The 23,597-nt window shown below is 37.1% G+C and overlaps 1 protein-coding gene across 3 annotated transcripts in view; it reads right to left on the reverse strand.

The window, feature by feature from the left end:
- itgb4 (integrin, beta 4) overlaps positions 1–22,923 on the reverse strand; it is a 33,005-nt gene extending 10,082 nt beyond the window's left edge. Inside the window, exons 1-33 of one of the 3 annotated variants that reach the window (XM_084138514.1) lie at positions 22,534–22,923; positions 17,934–18,018; positions 17,338–17,420; positions 16,323–16,418; positions 16,013–16,217; positions 15,271–15,367; positions 15,006–15,177; positions 14,618–14,881; positions 14,378–14,467; positions 14,156–14,278; positions 13,601–13,768; positions 13,438–13,514; positions 13,135–13,337; positions 10,693–10,796; positions 9,420–9,515; positions 9,174–9,303; positions 8,961–9,086; positions 8,643–8,749; positions 7,698–7,731; positions 7,413–7,607; positions 7,111–7,214; positions 6,939–6,997; positions 6,791–6,814; positions 6,196–6,344; positions 5,260–5,439; positions 4,830–4,978; positions 3,922–4,129; positions 3,526–3,846; positions 3,234–3,397; positions 2,173–2,353; positions 1,852–1,989; positions 1,562–1,744; positions 1,170–1,304 (exon numbers count right to left, since the gene is read on the reverse strand). In XM_084138514.1, the coding sequence (XP_083994640.1) occupies positions 1,170–1,304; positions 1,562–1,744; positions 1,852–1,989; positions 2,173–2,353; positions 3,234–3,397; positions 3,526–3,846; positions 3,922–4,129; positions 4,830–4,978; positions 5,260–5,439; positions 6,196–6,344; positions 6,791–6,814; positions 6,939–6,997; positions 7,111–7,214; positions 7,413–7,607; positions 7,698–7,731; positions 8,643–8,749; positions 8,961–9,086; positions 9,174–9,303; positions 9,420–9,515; positions 10,693–10,796; positions 13,135–13,337; positions 13,438–13,514; positions 13,601–13,768; positions 14,156–14,278; positions 14,378–14,467; positions 14,618–14,881; positions 15,006–15,177; positions 15,271–15,367; positions 16,013–16,217; positions 16,323–16,418; positions 17,338–17,420; positions 17,934–18,012 (4,444 nt within the window). In that variant the 5' untranslated portion in view covers positions 18,013–18,018; positions 22,534–22,923. Of the gene's footprint in view, positions 1–1,169; positions 1,305–1,561; positions 1,745–1,851; positions 1,990–2,172; positions 2,354–3,233; positions 3,398–3,525; positions 3,847–3,921; positions 4,130–4,829; positions 4,979–5,259; positions 5,440–6,195; positions 6,345–6,790; positions 6,815–6,938; positions 6,998–7,110; positions 7,215–7,412; positions 7,608–7,697; positions 7,732–8,642; positions 8,750–8,960; positions 9,087–9,173; positions 9,304–9,419; positions 9,516–10,692; positions 10,797–13,134; positions 13,338–13,437; positions 13,515–13,600; positions 13,769–14,155; positions 14,279–14,377; positions 14,468–14,617; positions 14,882–15,005; positions 15,178–15,270; positions 15,368–16,012; positions 16,218–16,322; positions 16,419–17,337; positions 17,421–17,933; positions 18,019–19,942; positions 20,246–22,533 lie in introns of those variants that run through there. The other 2 variants (XM_084138515.1, XM_084138513.1) reach the window with 2 other exon arrangements.
- Positions 22,924–23,597: the final 674 nt, after the last annotated feature.

Below are 23,597 nucleotides of genomic sequence, written 5' to 3' on the forward strand. Positions count from 1 at the left end.
GAATGATGTAAGGACATCATTCTGTTACGCCAAAGATGGAGGCAGACCTTGACCATGTCTGCTATTGACCAGTAGTTTCTACAGGTCAACGTAGCACAAAAAAAAGCTTTCGAATGCTTGAAACAATTCCACCAACATGTTCAGGCATGCAATACAGACAAGCATTGACATGTTTCGGAAACTTGTGTGCAAAGTCTTGTTTTAGTTTCCTGCAATCCCTGATGAAAAGACTAGCATTGTTACACCGTGTCTACACCGGACATGACAGCTGTCGTGTGGTGCCGCAACAGCTTGAGGCTGAGTACACTTGATGCGACAACACAACCATTGAAAATCCATTTGTTCTTTGTGTCAGAAGTAGCGAGAGTGCTTGAAGTACGTTAGAATTAGAACAGTGCATCAGTTTACTATCGGGAATTTGTCATGTTGCGTCACGCCACATTCAGTGTAGACAGCATCACTGATTATAATGGGTTCTATCTGCTTTTGTCACGTCACGCCACTCACGTCTGGTGTAGACACGGCGTTAGGATGCTAGTGTGCTGGTGTCCCCTTTACCAAGAGTTGCAAGGCCAACCAGCTTACCCATGCTGCTTGACCACATTCACCAGCTCAAGTTTTGCTAGTGAACACCATGGCTAGACTGGTCCACCAGCTAAACCAGAACAAAACCAGCAGCATAAATCATCCTTGAACGTCATGGAAATACATCCTGGTCATTTCAGAAGGGATGTTCAGCAAATACACTACCGTTCAAAAGTTTGGAGACATTACGATTTTTTTATGTTTTTGAAAGTAGTCTCTAGTAATTAATAGAAAGTAGTAATTTTCAGCATCATTACTCCAGTCACATGATCCTTCAGAAATGATTCTAAAATGCTGATTTGGTGCTCAAGAAAAAAAAAGAAGAAAAAAAACGTGTGCTTCTTAACATTTTTTGGAAACCATGAAAGGATCTTTGAAGAATAGAAAGTTCAAAAGAACGGCATTAATTTGAAATAGAAATCTAATATTTTAAATATCTTTACTGTCACTTTATATCAATATAAAGCATCCTTGCTGAATAAAAGTATACATTTCTTTCTTACTGACCCCAAACGTTTAGGTAGTGTACATTGACATGACTCCAATGTGTTGCAATAGTGCACCACATCACAAAAGACACCCACCTTCGGACAGATCTGTGACGCTAGGCCTCTGGCTACTTGTTGGGGATCGTAGTACTTCATTACTGTACATCAGATAGCTGTCATAGTCATCACCAGCTTCTGCATCCACAATGGGAATGTCGGGAATGATGGGAACTGTAGGATTGATGTAAATCATAACAAACACAATCAATCCAAGTCCGTACAACGTATTATACGTGGACGTTTTCCACTATAAACAAGCATTGATGTATTTTTTTAATTGAATACTGTGAAGCTGCTTTGATACAATCTGTATTGTGAAAAGCGCTATATAAATAAACTTGACTTGACTTGACTTGACTTGACTTTATTAAACAACTACTTGGTCTGAACTTGAGTTTGATTCCACCCCATTTTTGTGAGATGCTTACTTGACATGGGTCTGGTAGGCTGTGATGCCAGGTTGATTGTGGCTTCTCTGTATGGGCCCCAGCCCACCTTATTGCGAGCACGCACTTTGTAACAATAAGTCTGAGAAGGCTGCAGATTCTCGATGAGCAGCATGCGCTTTTTGGCGTTATCAATCATCACCTTCTTAGAAGGTCCTGAAGGCTCTGAACAGAGAAAAAATATAGACATTTGCAATCAGAGAAGCATTAAACCACAAAAAAGTCACAATCCTGACACACAGATGCCATAAAGGGTATTTTAGGACTTTTACTTTTGTCCTCGTCGATGGGTATGTAGATGACCTCATATGAAGTGATGACACCATTCGTCTCTGCTGGCTCTGCCCAGCTGACCTGAGTGACAGTCGGGCTGATGACATTGAAAGCCAAGCGACCAGGTTCACCAGGTACTGGAAGGGGTCAAATAATGCAGTTGGACATGTTTGTGAGACAGAAACTTCAAAAAGCAACAACGGGCATGCTAGAAAAGGACAAATATGAAAAATATGACATGCATGCTTCCCAAAAAAACTGAAAAAAAGTCCATTAAAATTCCCAATTAGAACAAATAGAAAATTCAAAGATTGACTTACCATCCTCCAGCGTCTGGCATTGGATCATATCGCTATAATTGCCCTCTCCAAGTGCATTGTAGCCACATACACGCATCTCGTAATCGCAGTACGGGTAAAGATTAGTCAGCTCGGCTTGAGGAGTCTTCACATCCAGGACCTGAGCATCGGCCTCAGGATCTCCATATATCCAGTACTTCACCTGGAAAAAGCAAATCACAGTTCAAATGTCGTATTTAACACCAGCTCCTTAGCTAAGCTAGTGTTTATTGAAATACTAATCTCATAAAAATATTACAACTATATTGATACTTTCCTAACAGAAACAGACTGGGGCTGAAGGCTTTTTTTTTTTGAAAAGCAAGGATGCATTTAATTGACCAAAAGTTACAGTAAAGACATTTATAATGTTGAAAGTTTTCTATTTAAAATAAATGCTGTTCTTTTCAGGATCAAAGAATCCTGAAAAAATAAAATGTATTATGGCTTCCACAAAAATAGCAAGAAGCACAACTGTTTTCAACATTGATAATAATAAAAAATGTTTAGTGAGCACCCAATCAGAATATTAGAATAATTTCTGATGGATCATGTGACACTGAAGATGCTGAAAATTCAGCTTTGCCATCACAGGAATAAATTACATTTTTAAAATGCATTAAAATAGAAAAGAGTTAATAATATTTCACAATATTTCATAAGATACCAAACTTTAATTCATAAATGAACAAAATCTATAAACAAAGTCATATTACAACTTATAAAGCCTAAATGTTCTCCTGCATCTTTAATTAAGTAAACAAAATCTCATATTGGTTAATGCTGTGTAAATACCGAAGCTTTCGCACATTTTAAACTGTATCTAATCAGTAACAGGATTAGTGGTCTGAAGCAGATGTTTTGAATAACGGCTGTTGCTTAACTGGGCGTCTTCGCTCATTCGAGTAGTTTTCAATTGTTTTATTTATTCAACTTTACAGAGGTACACAAAGAAAAAAAAAAAAGATTATGCATGGTAAATAATACAAAAACTGATTAAATTTTGCAATGTGTTATGGCAGATATCATGTTGCATGACCTACCTTGTAACCATTGGCCTTTGTACAGGGGTTCCAGTTCAGACGGATGTTTTTAGGCCCGGTAGGGACAGCTTTGATGTTGGTTGGGGAGTAGAGGCGTCCTCCAGGAGACAAGGAGGCTGTCTTAACATGTTCCATTTTCTGGAAATCCTGGACTATTTCATCCCCTGAAATCACATCACGCAAACATTATGTGCCATTCAGCAAAAGGTAAACAAAACAGTGACTTTTTTTGCATTTACAAATGGTTGCAAACATGGACCCCAAACCTGACTCTAAACCCCCTGTTCCTCACCTCTACCATCGGTGACGTTCACCAGCGTAGTCTTCCTCTCTCCAATGACTGCACTGTTGCTTGGGTCGAATAGTTCCAGTTGGAAGGTCTCGGGTATGATAGGAGATGGATACGCACGAGGATCAATGACAACATTCTTTTCCATCTCGCCAGGAGCAAATTTGAGAGGACCGGAAAGGTCAAAGCGAGAGGCTTTCTTTGTGCGCCAGTACACAGTGGTCGGCCCCTCCTGGTTTCGATTGCGTACCACAGGGATGGAGTATAGCGGATCGGCTGTATTGCAAGTTTGAGTACTCTTCTTGAACATTACGACACTGGGTTCTGTGAGGACAATTCACATTTAGGTTAGGGAATAACAACAAATTATACTTTCAGATCTGTAAACTTGATATGTACCTGGTTTATCAGCGATGGTGATGGTGGTTCGTGGGTAACGGCCTAGTTTAGCCCCTTGCCGTGGGTTACTCAGATCCAGCACAAACTGTTTGACCTGTTTGTCCTCCAACAGTCCGTCTCCTTCCCCAAGCTCCAAGAGTTTCACTGGGACGTTCTTCTGCGTTTCCCCTGGTCCATAACTCATGTCTCCATCGACTGAGATGTAGTCCTGTGAAGAGAGGTTAAAATTAGCAAGAAAACATTACCACAATCAAACAATGAGAATTACCTCTGCATGTTCTTTCAATCCAGGAGATATCGATATCACTTCAAGAATTACATGTGGTCTTATATGTGACCCTGGACCACAAAACCAGTCACATGGGTCAATTTATTGAAATTGAGATTTATACATCATCTGAAAGCTGAATAAATAAGCTTTCCATTGATGCTATGGTTTGTTAGGATATGACAATATTTGGCAGAGAAACAACAATTGAAAATCTGGAATCTGAGGGTGCAAAAAAAATCGAAACATTGAGAAAATCGTCTTTAAAGTTGTCAATTTATGTTCGCAATTGTGCTGCATTCGCTCACAAAAATAAATGTTTTATATATTTACGGTAGGAAACTTACAAAATATCTTCATGGAACATGATCTTTACTTAATATCCTAATGATTTTTGGCATAAAAGTAAAATCGATAATTTTGCCCCATACAATGTATTGTTGGCTATTGCCACAAATATACCCGTGCGACTTGTGACTGGTTTTGTGATCCAGGGTCACATATAGTTAAATAATAAATGGAGCAATTCCAATAGGGTCCTCACACCATCGGCGCTCAGGCCATAAATATGATCAAATCGATTTAAATACAATACAAACTATAATGATGAAACTCAAGATGTAAAGTTAGTGTATTTTACCTTCTTGTCTTTGGCAGTGAGGTCACGGGTGCAGTATGTGACCTGTGTCCGTCCATCCTCTATAATCTCACGACTGATCGGGATGTTCGCCACACCATCCTGACGACTGTAGGTGTATGATGGCTGCAGGAAGGTAAAGATGCTCCTAGCTGTAGTATAACCAATAAACAAACAATACACAAACAAAAATCAATTTTTTTTTATCATGCATCACAAAATTTTGTTAGATTTAGGCTTAAAACAAACTTATATAAATTAACTTAATCTAATTCAAGATGTATTCCATGAAAATTAGTCTTATTATCTTCCGCAATTTTGCTTCTCAAGAAAAAGTTATGTTGTTTTAAGGATGTTTAAAATTTTTTAATAAAAAGACAAAAATACTCATTAAAAAAGATGTAGCAGTATTTTTACTTGTCAAACTTCCTACCATGTTCTTTAATCACTGTAATGTTGACATGATCTTTGCCAATCTTTGCAATTCCAACTGGAACATCAACTGCTTGCACAAGCAGCTCCTTCTTTTCATCATCCTCATCTTTGACGAACAGGGGAACCCGGACATCCACTGACTCCACGCCCTCCTGAAACTCCACAGCACCTGCCGCTTCTACGGAGGAGAAGAGGACGTGGAATCAGAACAAATTTTGATTTACACAACAAACTTGAAATATTACAGAATAACAACAACAGACTGTAACCAAACTGCAAAAAATGCTTTTCTTAATAGTATTTTTGTCTTGTTTCCAGTTCAAATATTAAAAAATTCTTAAATCAAGAAACATTTACTAGACAAGTAAATGTCAGAAGATATTATGTCTTGTTTTCTGAAGAAAAAAAAATCTAAATTAAGTGAGTTTTTGAAAGTAATTTTGTTTCTGTTTGAACTAAGATTAGTTTTCTTACCCCAATGGCAGATAATTTAGCTTGGTTTAAGCAAAAACTCAATTAATTAATAAATTTTTTCACAGACAGAGCATAGATTACGACAGGATTAAGCCTTAGTTCAATTAGGGCATTTAAGTAGCTTTTATAAATGTGCTTTAAAAAAAACATTACTGGTGTGCTACTTAAGATAAAACAATGGCACTGACATATTTTAAGATATGTCAGTGAAAGTTGCTTTCAGTTAAAACAGTTCAAATATGCATTTTAGTTTGGGACTATTTTAAGACTTGTCTGTGAAACCGGGAGAATATCTTATGCCATTTTACTTATCTAATGGCACCTTCATTTAATTTTTTTTTTTACATTTTTTTTTAATATTTGGACTGGAAACAAGACAAAAATACTAAGTAACAAAAAAATTGTTTGCAGTGCAAGCAAAATGTGTTTGGGAAAAATAAGTGTTGTACAAGGTTTGTACCTCTGTCAGTAGCTACGGTGTAGTAGCCTGGAACCACCTTCAGATCGCGGAAGTGTCCAGCCTGAACCTGTTTATCAGTCAATTTCACAATATCTGGGTAACTGGCCCGAGGGGCAGTTAAAACTGTGTCCACAATTGTGTTGTTCTGTCTGTGGATGAAAATGAGAATTATTATTGTCAATCTTAAAGTTTTAAGATTTTTGAGATTCCCTGTACTACCAATCAGTAAATCTCAAGAACTATTCAGGTTATATTTTAAAGGTATACATTTTTTTTAAATTGCACAAGGATTGCAAAGTCTTGGTAATGCTTTCAAATTAAGCCTGTTTACTGTTTATTAATTTACTTAATGCGTAATGCTTAATGGAATAAATTATCTTGATGGAAAATGTTCTGATATTTTTTTTCATGAGAAATTAAGCACATTAGTCAAACTCTAATGTTTTTTATTAAAAAAAGAATAATAATTAGATTTTTGGGCTGAAAATTTTTAATTACAAATTAATTTGTGAGATTCGTCCTAATTAATAAACTCTCGATAGACTTAAATCAACATACAGTATTTCATTAATGTAATCAACTGTAGCTACTATACCTTTTTCCAGAATTTCTTTGTGATCTGGGGGAATAGAAAAGCAGTAAAACATTCAGACACATGTCGAAATCAGAGACTCATCCAATACTTTAGAAAAAGTTGCCCACAAGGCGCAGATTTTTATGAGTCATTGAGAGCTACTTCTCACCTGAACCGAGTCTTTTGCACTCTCTGTGCGCCAGGGATCTGCAGGAACACGTCATTGAGCTGTTTAAGAAGAACACAGAGACATACGCAGTCAGGCATGACCATTCATGTGTGAGAACTTGCTTCTTGGTTGTTGTTTTTTTAGGAATCATCACACATTAATAAGCACTCACGTTGTCTTCTACTTCACGTCTGAGCATGTCTGTGTCCCGAGCCTCAAGCTGGGAAAGAGTTTCTGAATATTGCCGGTTTAGACGAAGAGAGACTGGGTACTGGACTATGACAGAGAATAGAGAGGGATGAAAGAATATGAATATGAGCTAAACAAGCATGAAAAATGCCTGTGTGGTTTTACATGTTAAAATTTGTTTAAAAGAACAGTTCCACAAAAGAAAGCAAGTTATACAGGTTTGGACATTTTTGGACCCTGATCACACAAGATGATGTGATGATCTGAATCTCAGTTTAGACTCACTGGTCTCATTGGGGTTGGGTTTGATTTGGTTCTGGGGGTGGTTTGGTCCTCGATGAACATTATCCGTCACTTTCCAGCGCACAATGTCTGTGCTCTTGGGTGGGCCGCTGCGCACCATCGGGGTGTCCAAATGATCAGAGGTCAACAAAGACTGACGTAGCATGTAGTGGTCTTCTTTGAATCCCACCATACGACCTGCCAATCACACACATATTAAGAACAATAGAGTATATCTGTTTCTGCTGATTTCTCCTTAATGTAACTTAAGTGTAACAGAATGATTACCTCTGCCACAGCATGGGAGAAGAGCAAGACACGCCTGTTGGGGAGAAACGCAAACGTGAATTAATTGAGATATAACATCACTATACATGTCCTAACCAGTTCCATCATAAACAGCAAGTAACTTGTTTGGTTTCAATACAACAGGATCAAAGCCAACATATTTTTCCCAGAACATATTTGATGTGTAATACAGCAACCTGGACAAGCCACAAGGCATTTTTTTTGGTTTTTATATCATGCTGTAAATCATTGCCTCCAGTAAAATCTCATTGATTGGCAGTCCTGCTCCACTTAATTGTATATTAAAACGTTCTTATTAGTTGTAATTTTGCTCTTTTATCTACTTTTGCCGGGAAAAAGAAAATAATTTGACACTGGAAACTTGTCATTTGTGCCTGGTTAGGTCATGGTGTCAGTGTGTCAGTTTGTCTTTGAATATTTTTTCCATGTTTTTTGTGTGTGTGTATTTTGAGTATGTGAATGTGCGTTTGGATCTACTTAGCTATGGTTACAAAAAACACCCACAAGTTGGCCAATCACCCCAATCTGACGAAACCTGCTTTTGGGGACTTGTGTACGGAGCCCTTTTGCATTTGCTCGCAAAATATAGATTTTCACTGAAATATAGTTTTCCCTTCCATCTCATATTATTTCCATCACAAAAGTTTTGTGAGTGAAAGCAAACTCAATGGAAAGCTAAAGTTTTGCAAGTGAACTTTTTGGAGTTTTGCAAGTGGTAAGTCTATAGTAATTATAATTATCTTGATATAAAACAACATTAATCTAAGGTACAGTATGTCCTCATTTAGACAGGTGCACGTGTGTGATTTCTGTCAGTGCTGTGTACCTACCTCACAAAAATGCTAGAATATATATTAATATTCTTTGTGTGTGTGTGTGTGTGTGTGTGTGTGTGTGTGTGTGTGTGTGTGTGTGTGCAGCTACCTGGCAGCAGGAACAGTATTTCCAGCAGCAGAGCAAAAGCAAACCAAGCAATAGCATCAGAAACATAATGAGAGGAATCAACCACAGGAAACCTGCAGGTGGACAGTCTGACACACGGAGAAACAAATCAGTTAGTTTAACCCTGACATGTATGACTTTACACACTCTTGTTCAAGAGCTAGAAATACAGAATAAGTAGTAGGTACAAAACTACAAAACATAGAGCTTTATTTAATATGAAATATTAACCCAAATGGAAAAATACTGTATAAAAAAGGAGATTTAGAATTCTAGAATTAATATTTGTGTATATTTCACCTTTCTTTTTCTTCACTAGGACTCTGTGTTCTTTGTCTGTGATGTTTGATGGATAATTCACAGTGTAGTGATACGTGCAGTCGTCATCTTCATCACGAAAACTGCACGTCTCTATCACGTTTTTATCTGTGTACACAAATAAATCAATCCTTCATTTGTTCATCCATCCATAAATGCTATGTCTTAATATAAAGGAAAGATCTGACACCATACCTTCCTCAAGCTCTTCCACTATGATGACTTTAAAGGGGCACTCATCACATTTCTGTCCTTTTCTCTCACCAGTGTTCCAGGCTTGGCACTGAACGCAGCTCCTCTTGGCTTCACACATACCCAATTGTTGCTGCATTATGAGAGATGGTTGGTACCAGGACATTTGTTAACTAATAGTGCTTATTAACATGCAAAGAAAAGGAATACAGACAGACAGACACACATTCACAGACATCACAGTTGTACCTGGAAGTTCGCTTCACAAGTGGGGCTCAGTGGAAGTCCAGAGTGTTCACACTCACAACGACCACATTTACACACACCACGGTCATTGCAGAAGCCCTACAAAAGAGAATAATTATTTATATACACAGAGCTGTGTTTTACCAGGGATATTTGGTACAAAAATAGTTTTGGTAAAAATTTTGGCCAACACCGTCATGATCATCTAGACTGCCTTCTCCCTTACAAAGGCAAAATACTATTTGTCAAAATCAAGTTATGAGCAAAATAAGGTCTCTTAAACAATGATCAGTCCAGTGACAAATAGGTTTTGCTCAACTATACTAAGATTCAGAGAGTACAGATTGTGAAAATCAAATCACTAAAAAATTCAATGGAAATTTTTTTTTTTTCAGTTTCAATGTTGAAGTAGTTAATGAATGTTAACTATCAGCATCTTGTTGCTGCCTGCTGGCTGTGTAATAAATTACACAAGCTAATTAAATAAAATAGTTACTACATTTTAAAAGTCTTAATGATATAATACATTTTAATATTTTAATTTGTAGGGTACAAGACTATTATGCCCTTTCAGTTTTTATTTTGAATTTTTTTAATAAAATATTTAGATTTTATAATCAACAGTTCATTATCACAAAATAAACCCAAACAGGATGATCTTGCATCGCCCTGAAGATGTTTTTTTAAGTATTTAGTGTTAATGACTGGCTGACTGTACATTATCCAGTTTATTACACGGCTACTCAAATAACTAAATAAATGGACATGAAATAATGATATGAATTGCAATTATATTATTATGTGAGAAGAAAGAGGCTACAGAGTGATATGAGAGACATTAAAGGAGACAACAGTAAAATTAATAAAGTCATTCTTAATTATACTTAAATATTTGACCACAGAATGTTGAGATTGACCAGTTAGAGTCCAATAATCAAAAGAACTGTAATTTAAAAATAAGTAGTGAGACTTAAAATAGCATTAAATAAGTTTATATACACTACCAGTCAAAAGCTTGGGGTCGGTGAGATTTTAAAGAAGGCTCTTATGCTCACCAAAGCTGCTTATGTATTCTTTGATGAATAGAAAGTGTAAAAGAATTGTATATATTTGAAATAGAAATCTATTGAAATATTATAAATATCATTACTGTCACTTTTGATAAATTTTAAGGCCTCCTTGCAGAATAAAAGTATTGATTTAAAAAAAAAAAAGTTACTGACCCCAAACTTTTGAACGATAGTGTACTTGCTTAGTAACTTTTTGTGAGTTTTACCCCTCTGCTGTCCAGGCATGTGTCGTTGCTGATGGGACATTCACAGGCATCTCCAGACCAGCCTGGTGTACACACACATCGGCCCATACTGCAGCTTCCACGTTCTGTTGTGGCAAACAAAGGTGAAAGCGGTAACTATGGCAACACGTCAAAGCACGTACAACATTTTCAAATGACTGTATTTCCTGTTTTCCTTTCTTCTTGCAAACTAAATTTGGGATATATTTAGGGCTCAAGCTGTTTCAAACCTGTTTGAATTTCTTTCTTCTGCTGTACACAAATGAAGATATTTTGAAGAATGTCGGTAACCAGACAGTTGATCGACCCCATTGACTTCTATAGTAGGAAAAAGAAATACTATGGAAGTCAATGGGGTCCATCAACTTTGGTTAGCGAAATTCTTCAAAATATCTTCTTTTGTGTACAGCAGAAGAAAGAAATTCATACAGGTTTGAAACAACTTGAGGGTGAGTAAATAATGACCCTCAAAAAAGGGAAACTTAAAAGTTCATTTTTAAGTGAACTATTCCTTTAAAGGCTAATTATGGTTTAGTATTTCCCCCAGTCAGGGATGGATTACTGACCGGGCCTATGGGGCCAGTGCCCAGGGGCCCTTGACTACCAGAAGCCCGGGGTATATAACATGGTATATAATAATATAACATGTATATAATATATAATATAACAAATATAACAAATATAACATGGTTTTTATAATAATAACGTTTTAATATTTTTAATGAGTAAAATTATATGTAATATAGTGCATATATTTAGCAAAAATACTCCTCTCTATATGCCAAGTAAATTTTTCTAGCTATATGCTGTGGTCATGGCTTTTCTGAGGTAAATGTTACGTTACGTGACATATTGTTCTCCAGTTGTTTTATTGACCTATTTCTGTGGTTGAAGCACTGATTACATGAGTGATTACATGAGACATGATACATTTCAGCAAGTTGTAGTTCATTCAAATTTATTTACTAACTAAAGAAGAGCTTTAGATCAGTTCCCGTGCCGCTTGAACCGAGGTGCTACAGCGATCTGTCACGTCATATTAAAGAGCGCCAAAACGGTATTTATTGTTTGAATTTCATAATAAAATTGACATAATTTGAAAGCCTATGTTTCATATCAAAAGCAGGGGCGTTTCTAGGTTTTAAAAACATCAGGGGCTGAGCCTGAAACGTCAGGGGCTGGGGTTATAAGATAACATGATTCGATACAGAGAATAATATTGTAGGCCTATATGCAGGGGGCAGACTGGTTCGAAAACTCAGCCCTGGCACTGTAGCCACACCAGCCCACATTACCACACAAACACGCGCATTGAAATGTGAGGTATTAGGGGGGTTCTAAAATTTGGATTTCTCGGACCTACATATGTGCATTTTAAGGTGTTTGAAGGCCAAAAAAATTGGATAACAATAGCTTTAAAAGCATGTCAGTGGGCAGTAGCATAAATTATTTGTCAAGCAGATAACAGATTCGTAACCATGAGAATGAGGATAAATGTTGTAATGAATGATCCACAGTACAAAATGGAAATGCAGAATGTTTCTGCTTATTGTTGACAATATCACATATTCCAAACAGGAATGGCCTTAAATGAGAAATCTTTCAAGGATTATTTTGCATAGATGTTACATTTCAATCAAACACCAGTGCAATCTTTTTGTGTCCAGAGGCAGGGCTGAATTAATCATGTTATCTTATAACCCCAGGCCCTGACGTTTCGGGCTCAGCCCTTGATGTTTTTAAAACCTAGAAACGCCCCTGCATATAGCCTGAAAACATCTAATCTGACAGAGGACTGTGCGGCGGTGCTGACTGCGTTATTTTGAGATTGTTTGCTGTTGCGCGCAAATCCTGAAGATATTCTAAGATAGGCTGAAATCACTCACGTGGTGCGTCTCTGTGTGAGAGATTTCAACAATCACCAGTCAGAGACAGCAACAAAGCCAAAACACAATGAAATAAGGCAACTTATGATTTCGGGGGTTTACATTCAGGGCTGAAGCCCCGGCAAAATCGACTGATGCCGCGTCTGATCAAAAGTAACCTGCCTTGTCTTGTCTATTGGTGTCAGTGGCCTCTTTGCTTCGGGATTTTTCATTGCGTGAAAAAACGGAGAACAGTGTCAACACGGTGCGTGAGATTTGGCAGCCCTGTCTTCACCAACAACATTGTGCATTATATTTATTAAAAAACGATTTTATTATCGCACTGAGGGGGGGCTGGGGGCTTTTTTGGATATAACTGGCCCCAGGGCCTTTACAAGTCATAATCCGTCCCTGCCCCTAGTATATATTTAAGTAATTAAATCAATATAAATGTGCGATTAGTCGACTAATGGCTTAAATGAACTACTACTAGTTGACTAGAAAAATATTTATTCGGCAGGCCTACATTTATCAAAAATCTAAAAATCTTTTTACTAACCATTACAGAGAAATCCACCAAATCTCTGACACTGAGATTTGTCAAACTGGCAGAAAGGCCCTTCAAACTGGTTTGGGTTATAGCACACACAGGTCCCACACATGCAGTCTCCCCTGCCCGAGCATGGCTCGGTCTTCCCAGGTTGGATGCACATGGCAGAGTCTGTGGAGGCCCCCATTGAACAGTTGCAGAAAGGGCCTAACCTATGAGGGGCGGAGCATAGACAAGAGGCGGGGTTATGGACTGCTACATATGTAATCGGCACAAACCAAAAATGTCAAAGGAGATAAATTTCCATCATACCATCCTTCAGAACACTGGCATTTCCCACAGACAAGATCACCATGGCCATTACAGCGCACAGCATTTTTAACTGGGATCTGATGTTTAAGTAGAAACAGAAGTGTAAGATTTGAAATAAACACACAGAACAAGAAATTGGTTTTAAAGGGATAGCAAACCTCACCTTTTCGCAGTCACATGTCTGACAGAGCACTTCAGCATTGATGCTAAGTGCAGAGCTAAAGGTGGTGGGTTTGACTCTCAAGGTTCCCTTCCGGTCAACCTCTTTGGCCTTACACACATGATCCTCTCCCACCTGAGTAAGAGCCTTCAGACGGACTCTAAAATTACCCTAGAAACAGAGAGACATTTGAATCAGTGTCTTTATGACCAGGATCTTAAAGGATCTTAACAGTGTGTTTATAAAATTGCAGTGACAACCATCATGACTCTTATTTCTGCTGGATATGTAATAAATTACATTAATTAATTCAATAAAAAATATGTAAAAATAAACAGACAGATAGACAGGCAGACAGATCGATAGATCGATAGATAGATCGAAAAAATCTGAATTATTAACTACTTACTAACTTACTGGATTATGATTTTACTTTTTAATTCATATTCAATACTTTTATGTTTTTCCTTCATTATTTTCCTTCCTTTTGAAAAACTGAAACTGTGTGAGAGACTACAGTTGTAGTTGTGCATTTAAACCTAATGCAAAGACACTCACAATTTGTCCTGGTGTGATTTTGAAACTGCCATATTCAGAAGAAGTGCCAGACTGAGACAGAATCTTGGCTTCCACCGCCTTCGGTCTGTCCTCTGCACGGATACTGATCTTGGAACGAATATTCTGTTCAAAAAATGATGAAGAGTTACATCAAATTTGATGTACAAATTTTGATGTACAAGTTTGATTGTTACAACGTATTTGGTATGAAAATGTATTTACCTCAAAAGCTTTTTCTAAAATGGTTAAGATGTTGGAGGAATCTTCTTGTAACTGTCCCAGCTCAGCAATAGGGAAGTATTCATGCAGTTTCTACATTCATGGCATACAAATGAAAAGCGTCACACTTGTTTTCACAAAAAGGGCTATATCACATTTTTAATATAATCTTTATTCATATTGTGGTTATTGACAACTTTTAATTGGAGATGAGATGCACTTCTGTCTTTTTGACATACACACCTCATAGTATGAGTAGGAATGGTTGGTAATGGCGAAGATTGGGATGATGTTATGTTTCCCCAGAAGTCGCACTAGGGTGGGTATAGATGGGTAGTCTTGAAGAACGTCATGTGTGTATTTTCCATCTGGAGTCAGATGGCATTGCTCATCATTACGGTCCAAGATGCCCGCAAGCACGTTGACACCGTCTGCCTCATAATGGAAAGCCGATTCAGTGGAGAAGACAAGCAAGTGGGTGCTGTGTTGCCTCCAGCCAATCTGTTGCTGTGAAAAAAAGAAACAAGTTATACTCTACCAGTAAGAAGCAAGCAATTCATTTAGAGTACTGTAAATGCCAAGCAAGGCATCCAAGTGTATTTTCCACTTCCATCTACCAACATGTCAGTACCTGGCAGACAGCAGCCTGTAAGATGGCATCAAAACCCCCCTCAGGGGCATCCAGGTTGCCAGATATGCGCTCTTTCTGGAGCTTCTGTCTGAAGAAGGTGATGTTTTTGGTGAGAGTGATGGCGTTACGGAATGAAAACGGAGGGTCACTGTTGGTCCACGGCACAGCTAATCTATGGAAAACATATATAAAAGGAAAACATATATAAGGAGCATATGCAGATAAAGTCAAACTGTGTGGTGTTGTAACAGTGTATTGTTCTTACTTTTCTGGCCTCATGTCTGTCTGAGGCTCTGTGACTTTGTCCACAAACTTGCCAAATCCGATGGTGTAATCATCAGAGATATCACCAACAAGCTCAGCTTAATGGGGTGAAAAAATGAATGAATATCGAAACGTTGCAAAAATAAACAATGTTGTACACCCAATCATAGTTTGTTCCAGGGATATTAGTTCAAAAATGTTCTTGAGTTCAAAAACAGTAAGACAAAGTGCAATGAAACAGAACAGATTCAAATAGGGAGTTGAACTGCATTTAACTTGACCCACCATCTAAATAAGATAAATGTAGATAAAACAAAATAACAACAGCTAATGTAAAAAATGTAAATGCAAAAAAAAGTTTAGTGGTAAGTGTTCATTCCATTCATTCATTAATGTATTCAGAGTTCAGAGTTCATGCATTCACACATAGCTATATAGTTAGCCTAATTCAAAAATTGCAAGTTGTGATGCATGAAATATTATAAAATACTATTTTTTTTCCGATAAAAACACATTTTAAACCAGCAAATTTCAGAGCAAATTGACTGATTGATTGATTGATCAGTCGATTGATAGATTTGCTCTGAAAGGTGCTTTTTTCCAATCAGAGGAAGCATCATTTCAACTAACAGCCATTGTTGAGCAAATTAAGTTAAAAATGTAAATGTTTAAATGTAAAAACTAAAATGTGTTAACAATATAATACATTTTAATATATGACTCCATGCACCTTCCTCACTCACCCAGCTTATCTCCCATTCTCTTCAGGTTGTCCAGATCGTCAGACATAGAGTTGGAGAAGTCCATGAGGATGTAGAGGTCCAGAGGGCCACGGGTTGGTTCAAACACGTCCATCTCCACCTCCTTCTCCTCCCCGGGGAGAAGCGTCATTCGCATTTGCTGAGGGGACACCTGAGAGTACTGTTTTGACTTATCGATTTGCTCGTTCTGAAAAACACACAAAGACACATGAATGCGTAAACACACATGATTCCATGATATGGAACTATAACTAAAGTGAGGGACAGGTCAGTAGAGTCTGATGAAACAAACCTTTTCAATTTTCATGGTGCTCTCAGCTGTTACCATCCGACTACATTTACGGGCCTCCAAGTTTCCCTTCAGGTCACAACGCTCATACTCAAAGATCTGATGAGAAAAATAAGATACAAACAAAAGCAATTACATAACTGTTCATAAAGAGAGCTACAATAGGCTTTATAAACATACAAATAACTAAACAATGTTACAGTGTTTACTGTAAAATAAAATACACTACTGTTCGAAAGTTTGTGGTCAGTAAGGTTTTTTTTTAAAGAAATTAATCATTTTATTCAGCAATGACACATTAACCTGATCAAAAGTGACAATAAAAATATTTATAATGTTACAAAGAATTCTATTTTAAATAAATGCTGTTCTTTTGAACTTTCTATTCATCAAAGAATCCTGAAAACATGCATCACGGTTTCCACAAAAATGAATAGTTCAGCCATGAAACTATTCACATTCTGATTGGTTCGTTCTACGTTACGTTCTCAACCAATCGATTTCACGTATGTAATGACTGAAATAAGAAGAAATGTTTTGTGAGCACAATATCAGCATATTAAAATAATTTCTAAAGGATCATGTGACACTGAAGACTGGAGTAATGATGCTGAAAATTCAGCTTTGCCATCACAGGAAGGAATAAATTACATTTTAAAATATATTAAAATAGAAAACTGCTTTTTAAATTGTGATAATATTTCACAATATTACTGTTTATACTGACATATAAATGTATGTCATTAAAGCTAATTGGAGAAGAACTGATCCCTCAAATCACCATTGAATAATATTGTTGTATGTCATTCATCAATTGCGATTGAACAGTGAAATTGATGTTTTGGACATTTATAATTATTTTGTAATAGTTAACATTTCAGTTTAGCTAAAACTATTCTACAGACCTGATCTATGGATCAAAATGTCATATTTAATATGTATTTATTTAGGAAAACATGTCAAACACATATACAACATCAGTTCATTCCACAGCATATAAGGATCATTGAATTTTCACCTCATCGGGGCAGTATGCACATCCTGTGCCGACCTGAATACATTCTGAGCAGGTTTTGGTCCTGGCAGCGGTACAGTGGTTCTCTATGTAACACAAAAAAAGCATATTTTTTGCATATAACAAAGATAATTCTGTCTTCTTCAAATTTGGTTTTAAATGTTCTGAACTCAGTAATTAAGGTATTCTTAGTGTTACTGTATACATTTGGGTAACACTTCTGAATTTCACTGCATTAGCAAACAAATATTGCTAGACATTTTTGCAATGACTTTGACTAAGCAGCTATTCATTTTTAATGAATGTATGAAGCCAGTTATCTAATGAGATGTTCCACTGACAACCAAAAAGTCGCCAAGTACATATATTGTTTCATCATTTAAACAAACTAATAAACTTTTTCTTTTGCTTGAAAATTCTTTTAAAAAAAATGACATGTGGGCTGACGTTTTATTATTCAATGCAATATATGTTGTCATTACTGATTACAGTTAGCGGAAAGTAATCTGGTGTTTTTAACTGACTTGGATTGCTTCCTAAGTAAAAGTGTTTGTAATTGAGATTTGATGGTTAAGGGGCTTAAGAGTTGATGTTCCCACCCTCATTAGCACGGCTGACTGTCACAGCAAGCATGAGAATGTAGATCCCCACAGCGAGACGCAAAGCCCATCCTCCCATTTCAGTCTGAAACACAAATTAAACAATAGCGAGATCGTACATATTACATAAAGTTAAACATGGTGAACAGATGTCACACATAAACAGCACACACATGGAGATACACACCAGAACTGATCGTAAGTGAACTGAAAAATTCAATGCATGCAAGACATGTGCCTTGATAAACAGCATAAAAACATGCCGCAAAAACTCCATAACGACGACTTTGATGACCAGACACACTGCAGTGGACATTTACTTTAAATCTACACCATATTTATGTATGTCCATTAGACTTTTAGAGACTTTTATAGACCACTGTCTGTATCTAATCTACAGAAAGAGGAATAGCATGCACTTCAGCTGTCATACCGGCGCTTAAATCACTAAAACAGCAGCCGAAATCTGATCCACCTGCTGATATCACATTCCCTCGCTTTTCACCCACTCCCTTTCTCCCTGAAAACATCAAATGAAAGTTGAGCCCATTTCACCCCCCATAAATCTGAACTCTTGACAGTCAAGAGGAGAAACAGACCAATGATTCCTCAGGAATTCCACTCATATCCTCTACAGATGGACACAGAATCCAGGGAAGAGAAAGACAGTGGAAAGTTTGAGAACAACTTTTTATATTTGTTACATTTTGGTCTTTTTTTTTTCTACAATGAAAAGATAATAAGTGAGTGTTAGGACTTTCAATTGATTTTCTTTCTAATGAATTACTTTATATTGATACTGATATGTATCATATCAATATTTGCTGAATAAAGTCTAATTAAGGGGGAGAAACAGGACACATAATTGCATGTCGTCAACGCACACACTGTATGCATCAGACAGACGTTACATCACATCTCACTGTTTTTCTCTAGGTGTTCTTGAACACGCCTGAACACCTCTGTACTCATCCTGTGCTGCATGCTCTCTCTAAATGTGGTGGATTTAGTGAAACATGTTGCCTGTAGTAGCAGCTGGTGCTGCGAAGACTGCAGACCTGCAAAAAACATCAAGGTGGTTCTTCAAGTTCACTATCTCCAATGGTATGAAAATCGATAACTATTTACATATAAGTCAGGGAGCATGATTAAATGTCATTTAATGAGATGTTTGTACTTTTATATAAATAATGATACTAAAGAATCATGTTATTACTGACATTCCAAAGCCTTGGAATTTTTATCTATCAAAAACCCAAAATACACAAATCAGTTATTCCTGGTGTTGGCACATCCATCAACTTTACATTCACGTGTATCTGCTCTGAGTTCATATTTTGACCAACATCGATGGAATTTCACTCCAGGATGAGAGAAAACTCAATCTCATATAAACACCACTGTGCCTGAGACCTAAACAGACCTTCACCCTTGTGAATCTTGTGCTGTGCTAACCTCACAAATGGGCAGATAAATCAAGCTTAGTCATACACAGAGAAAAACAACATAACCCAGAAGTACCCAATACAAAAATATTCCATTTTTTGTGTACTATGATATATGTTCCTTCCATTCTGTGAAACTTTTCCAACCAGCAAATCTTTTCCAAGCTAAAAACAAATTCTATTAATGTTATCTGAGAACAATAATAACATTATAATACCATAAACAAATATATAAGAAATATATAAGAAAATTAACAACTGCAAATGAATGGTGCAGCCTTGCACAAGGCATAACAACTAACAGCCAAACACCTTCTTTACCTCTCATATCTTCATGAGGATTTTGTTTGAAAAAGATTAAAGAAAAGACGAAGAACAAAAAGAGCTGAACAGTAGTGTGCAAACTTCAAAGAACTAAAACAAACTGATTCAAAGATTTCTCTTCTTTATATTGCCAGAGACAAACATCAGCAAACAAAAAGACACAAGCAAGCAAAGAGTAAAGCCTTACAAAATATATGGAGGACTGTGAGGCTTTACAAAAAGATTGTTGATCTCACAAACCTCTTAGTTTGTTGTTTCCCAAGCCAAGTCCCAGAGTCCACACAGAAACAGCAAAGTTCTCTAAAAGAAAATCCTTAATACTCTCCCTGTTGTCCAATGATTAACCGAAAAGGGGAAAATAACCTGTTTTCCACCTGCGTCTTCACAAATCCAAGCAACAGGGAACTCTCGTGCTTGCAGTAAAACGTCCCCCTCCTATCCCACTTTGTGCTGTGCAAAATCGACTGAATATTCCTCCAGATCCGACTTGTGTTTAAGAGTGAATGTGTGTCTGGTCCCTCCTCTTTTGCTCAAGTTGTTCAGGTGGGTTGCAGGCAACACCCTTCCTTTCTCTCTCTGGCTTTGTGAGGTAACAAGGTTGCTCCACCTTTCCCTCTGTAAATTCCTTTAGCAGCACTCTCACCTGTGTGGACTTGAGAATGACAGGTCAGAGCTCCTCCCCAAGGGTGAGAGGAAAAGAGAGCAAGAGAGAAATAGAGGAAAGGAGTGAAGAAACCCTGCCCTAACTGACCTTGCACAGGGAGTGGCAGGCAGATATATTGCCTGCAGGGTACAAAGAATCATTGCCACACTCATTTCTCCACATGGCTTACAGTGGTGCTACACACACAGACATGTGCCCTATCTCACTTTAAGACAATGAGGATAGTTTTGAAAGCAACCAACTAAACCCAGAGGCATGCACAATCTGATAGGCTTCACACACTCAAATGAACTCAACAGTGCTTACTGAGCATTGCCTTTGAAGTCTTGCAAATGTCACTGCCACAAAAATGTGCCCTAATTCAAGAGGGAAAACAGAAAGTGAGACAGAGAGAGCCACACAGGGACAGCATTCGAAACGGGGAGACAGAGAGAGTAAGTGGTGAAAACAAGCATTCCTGTGCAGCAGGAACAAAGCAACAGTTTTCCATTTACAACTAGACCAGGTCAGTGACCTCGTCCAGATCAGCTTAGAGAGAGAAAGAGTGAGACAGCGAGAGAGGACAGACAGACAGACAGACAGACAGAGAGACAGATAGATAGATAGATAGATAGATAGATAGATAGATAGATAGATAGATAGATAGACAAACACAAATCTCAAAAAATATAACAGCTGACTTAATAAAAACCTCAACAACAAATACCTACCTGAAAACAACAACATAAAGCCAACAAACAGCAAACTAATCCTATAACAGTAACTGTCATTTATTTAATGCCATGATAAATCTTGCAAACCAAACAATAATACATCCAATTGAAATTGTGAGTTCATAAGTTCTTCCTATATTTATGATCACACGCCCTTTCAATATTCGATAAATTGATAAACAGACAGATAGATAGATAGAAAATTATATAAAGGGAAAGATACATGCAAAGACCGATAACGATGCATGATGCATAGACAGGCCAGGTGTCAATTATTCATTCTAACGCTTACTAAATTCACAAGCTGAAAACACACAGTAAAAGCACATGGACAAACCATGGCAACGAGAAATCATGGGAACCACATTCCCGCAGGGCAGATGCATAACACTAAACACAATGAGTCAGAAACAAGGTGTGTCCTTCCCCAAGTAACAATCAGACTGCCTGGCACTCAGTGAAACGTTAGAAAGGGATGTGTGTGGTACAGCTGTCCCTCGGGGATGACCTGTGGAAAACCTTAGCTGTTATTGCCATTTCTGACTGCCGGACATCAAGAAAAGTTCCAAGTGCATTTCCTCACATGCTTGAATGTTTCCCTTGGATTATTATTATTTTTAAACATCAAAGTACATTAAGCACAATGTATATGGCCTGAGGGAAACATCCAATTCACATTCAGAAGTCCTTTTGTTTAAACACTGAATTCATATTATCATATTGCATTCAAAAGAAATTGGCACAAAGATACAAATGAATCAGTTGAAAAGGACAATTAATTATCTACCAGATATTAGCCTACAGTTTTGTAAGTCTTGTTTATTGCCCTTGGAACATGTCTCTTGTCTGAATCTTCTGCTAATTTCGGACACAATTTCCAAAATAAATATTGTTTTCCTCTTTAGCGGTCAAGAGCATCCCTCTCAGGATTTCCCTTCCCCGCCAAATAATATCTGCTAAAGATAACGTTTTGTCAAACATATCAAGTTGGTATCTCTTGCTAACCAATAATAATAATAATTAAAAAAAAAAAAAACACAGGACCGATGCATTTCTAAAAGAAAACAAACACATGCCTTTCTTGTAAGAAGTGTAAGAAGCTTTCAGAATATTTGTTATTATATATTGTTTCATTTCTATTGCTGACGACAGTGGTGACTCATATCAATTTAACACAGTTTTATTGAAGTAGCCTAACAATATAGTAAAAGAAAGGTAACTCGTTTCATAGCAGGATGCTCATGTATCTTTCAGCCCTTGAGCATGTGTTTTATTTATACATATTATACCACATTTCACAAGCACAAATATTGTTTCCCCCTCAACGGTCACAAACTTTTCTCTCAGGATCCGACCACCCATGAAGCACACAACTGCTGCAAACAGTTTAAACATAACACTTACAATATTCAACACGATCATGACTTACTCAAACAAAAGTAAATTTACCTCACCTCTTCACCGCTGTCGCTTCAGTCAGTGTGTCAAAACTCAGCGAGCTCCTACAAAACATCTGTGGGCATCATTGGCGGGTTCCGAGTAAGCTCAAATATTGTATCACACAAACATTCATGCATTTATAAATTCACATTTTCCTTGCACTTGCAAACGCCCTGGACTGCATTACGCACATTTTTGGCAAACGCACTTTTGCGAGGCAAACGTCTCCATCATTTACATGACAAAAGATTCCCTCAGAATTTATTACTTTCTTTTGTTATTTGTAATCAGGCTGGACAAATGAAAACGGCTAGCTAGCTGTGTCATTGAAGGCAGACCAAAAAGTAGCAACTCAGAAGAGTCAGACTCCAAAGAGCAAAATTCTATAACCTACTTGGCCCCGCAAAAAAAAAAGAAAAAAAAAAAGAAAAAAGTTTATTGTCCTATTACGCATCACAAAATTGGAAAAGTCCAGTACGCCCTGTGAGGGAGATGCATGATCTCACAGATATAGGCATATATACCGTTCAAAAGTGCAAGGTCAGTAAGATTTTTTAAAGGAAATAATACTTTTCATTTACAATTAATTTATATCACAAAAGATTTCGATTTTATAGGCTATATATGTTGTTCATCAAAGAATTCAAATATTTAGCAGCACAATTGTTTCCAACATTGATAATAATAATGTTTCTTGAGCAGGAAATCAGCATATTAGAATGATTTCTGAAGATGATTCTGAAGATCATGTGACACTGAAGACTATTATATTATTTCACAACATTACTGTTTTCAGTGTATTTTTGATCATTAAATGCAGTCTTGGTGAGAATAAGAGACTTCTTTCACAAACATTAAAAACCAACCCCATACTTTTAAAAAAGGTGTCAAGCTTATACTAAAAATAGTAACTGTAATTTATTTAATGCCATGATGCATGCTGGGATCTTGCAAACAAAAACAAATCTGCAACAATATGCACAATATGAAACTGTCTGTGAGTTTAGGTTCTGCCTATATTCATGATCCAACACCCCTCCCCCCTATATTCTACTTGCCTTTTGAAAATGAATATAGG

The sequence above is a fragment of the Abramis brama genome (assembly GCF_963993115.1).
Source record: "Abramis brama genome assembly, chromosome: 16".
Classification (NCBI taxonomy): domain Eukaryota; kingdom Metazoa; phylum Chordata; class Actinopteri; order Cypriniformes; family Leuciscidae; genus Abramis; species Abramis brama.